Source organism: Plectropomus leopardus, chromosome 16, assembly GCF_008729295.1.
Source record: "Plectropomus leopardus isolate mb chromosome 16, YSFRI_Pleo_2.0, whole genome shotgun sequence".
Classification (NCBI taxonomy): domain Eukaryota; kingdom Metazoa; phylum Chordata; class Actinopteri; order Perciformes; family Serranidae; genus Plectropomus; species Plectropomus leopardus.
In genome coordinates, this window is record NC_056478.1 from 17,779,826 (window position 1) to 17,782,974 (window position 3,149).

The 3,149-nt window shown below is 49.6% G+C and overlaps 1 protein-coding gene across 1 annotated transcript; it reads left to right on the top strand.

Annotated features, from left to right (window-relative positions):
* The first annotated feature begins 1,074 nt into the window (after positions 1-1,074).
* Positions 1,075-2,194, top strand: tmem121ab (transmembrane protein 121Ab). Its single transcript, XM_042504013.1, has one exon. It carries the CDS (start codon positions 1,146-1,148, stop codon positions 2,082-2,084), a length of 939 nt encoding a protein of 312 aa, XP_042359947.1. The 5' UTR covers positions 1,075-1,145; the 3' UTR covers positions 2,085-2,194.
* The last annotated feature ends 955 nt before the right edge of the window (positions 2,195-3,149 follow it).

Below are 3,149 nucleotides of genomic sequence, written 5' to 3' on the forward strand. Positions count from 1 at the left end.
TATTGAGCCATGCATCCAGATGTTTTGTGACACAGTGCAGACAATAGAGAGGTAATGACATCCTGAAGCAGTCTCACTGTAACATGTGCAATATGTTCTGCCCTATCAATAGTGAAACAGGCTTTATCTGTGCCAAGCTGACACATTGCTTGGCTCCTCATATGTGGATGGCCATTGGCAATGAAAACTGTGTTATATGGCTCAATAGTGCTGACAGGTTTCTTTCTCCTCCTCCTTCTCCTCTGCCCTACCCTTCTTCTCCTCTTTATTTCTCCCTCCTCTAGGCTGTGGAGAGGCTGGCACGTGGCAAGAGGAGGGGGGAAGGATGGATCTTCAGTCCGGTGTAAGAGCCTCCCCCCAGGGAAGCCGGCGTCGGACGCAAGGCCTCATGGGCCGTTGACCTGCTGTCTCTGTGATTTATGGCGGCTGTGGGCCTCTGGCCACTGCAGACTCCTCTCCTCTCTCTCCTCCATTTCCCTTCGCACACGCTGCAGGATTGCAAGGAGCCACACACACTGCACCACCGTCTACAGGAGTATCCAAAAAGGAGTTCCTCGCACATGCTGAGCTGCAGCACCGGCACACATACGACTCCCGCTTCCTACACTGTCTCATACAAAAATAAACACCTCCATAAACATTTCCACACTGCAGTACCGCAATCGCCTCACATGTCCATTAGAATGAGCCTGCTCTAAGAGTGTGCTCCACTGGACTTGTGTGGATTACTATCAGTCATGGTGTGTCAGCTGTAGAGCCCTATGTGTAGTTGCTGCTCAGGGGCAGAGGCAGATCAATGGAAGTGCGTTGAGTAACGAGGTGATGCTCCTGTTTTCACATGGTATGAGAGCAATCAGCAGCCAGCATCTCTGCGCTGACTCCACACACTGCTCTGCTTCTACACTGCGATAACCAACCTCCTCTATGGACTATTAGTGCAGTGACTTATAGTATTATTCTAATTTTAGACACACTAGCCAGACACTTGCTCCTGTGCACGCCACAGCTGTCAGAGCACCTTAAATACAATTTTTTTTCCTCCAGCCTTAAAGGTTCGGAGTGGACACAGTGCCGTATTCACCTCCTGGACTATTTTTACTTTGAAAGCTGGGGACTGAGAGTGAGAGCCAGCAGGTGCCCTCGCCATGGTGTTGCCGCCCCCAGACAAACGCCACGTGTGCCTGACCACCATTGTCATCATGACCAGCATGGCCTTCATGGACGCCTACCTGGTGGAGCAGAACCAGGGTCCCAGGAAGATTGGTGTGTGTATAATAGTGCTGGTAGGGGACGTATGCTTCCTCATAGTGCTGCGATATGTGGCGGTGTGGGTTGGTGCCGAGGTGCGCACCGCCCGACGAGGATACGCCATGATCCTCTGGTTTCTGTACATTTTTGTCCTGGAGATCAAGCTGTACTTTGTCTTTCAGAATTGCAAGGCAGACAGGAAGAGTTTGGAGACGGTGGCCCGGAAGGCTTTGACGTTATTATTATCTGTATGTGTGCCAGGCTTGTACTTGGTTCTAGTGGCTCTGGATAGTATGGAATATGTGAGAACTTTCCGGAAGAAGGAGGACATGAGGAGTCGTCTATTCTGGGTGGCTCTGGACCTGCTGGACCTGCTGGATATCCAAGCCAACCTGTGGGAGCCCCAGCGGACAGGCCTGCCGATCTGGGCCGAGGGCCTGATGTTCTTCTACTGCTACATCCTGCTGCTCATCCTGCCCTGCGTGTCGCTCAGTGAAATCAGCATGCAGGGGGAGCACATGTCACCCCAGAAGATGATGCTATACCCAGTTCTGAGCCTGGTCACCATAAATGTGGTCACCATCCTCATACGAGGTGTAAACATGGTGCTGTTTCAAGATAGCCGTGTTTCCACCATCTTTGTCGGAAAGAATGTGGTGGCGATCGCCACCAAGGCGTCCACCTTCCTGGAGTACCGCAGACAGGTGAAGGAGTTTCCCCACCCGCAGAACGCCATGGCGCTAGAGCTGCAGCAGAACAGCCACACGCAGCCGCTGCCCAACGCCACCAGTTTGCCACATGAACCTACGCCAGCGCAGGACGTCATTGACACATGACCGCCAGTGCTGGACTGAGCACCATTAGAAACTGACTGCTTTTTATGAAAGCTGCAGGAGTGGAGGTAGATAGAGAAATCAGCTGCATGACAGGATGATATTCTGCTCTTGTCAAGCCCACATGAACTGCTGTAAAACCATAAAAGAGATTTTTTCAGCATCACCTGCCTGTCAGAACATACTGTAAACCTACACTTGACTCTGAGTGCAGCGTGCAGACTTCAAAATCCAGTCAAAGGTTTTTATCGTGCTATTGTGTTTTTAATCGTTTCAAATGTTTTAAAAGTTCAAACTTTTATTAGAGACAATCTCCACAGCCCGAGGCCCGGTGACATTATGTTGTGTAAAATGGACAGTTGGTCCCCCCTCAGCAAGTATCTTGGTTTTTTTTAAAGGTCACTTTTTTCCACCGCGTCTGTGGCATTTCCTTTGAATTCCAGCACCAAAGGACGTACCACTCAGCGTGAAGCACTGATGGAGAGGAGGGGCAGAGAATGACAAGGGTCAGTCATGGGGGGCTATCTGTGCTGTGCTACAGCGAGGCTGGTGGCGGACGAATGCTTTCCCGTCTGTGTTTGATTCTGCTGAGAAATGAGCTCTGTTGAAGCTGCTGCCTCGGTCAGTGTGACGCTTTACGACCAAAGGTCTGATTAAAGCACCGGAGCTCAGCACTATACCATCCACTGCAGGCATCCAAGCGTGTGTTTTACTGTGTGTGCGTGTGTGTGTCGATGTGCACGCGCACTAGTCTATAGAGTGTGAGTGCCTGCAAGCGTATGTGTTCCCCACTGAGGTTTAAGTTTATTTCAAACAGCTGTGAGTGGTTGATGTGTGTGAAGAATTGAAAATGACACAACATATGTAGTGATGTCAGAAAAAAAAACTATGATGGGGGTAAGATACTTTTTGTTTCCTGTACTGTACATTCCTCTAAAACTAGCTGAAGCCTTGAAGTCAGAGAATGCAGAGAGTCCAGAGAAAGCCTCACCGAAGAATCCACAAAAGATAAAGCATAACTACTATAACATACAAACAGAAGATACTTTTTCTGATGTTCTTCAGTTT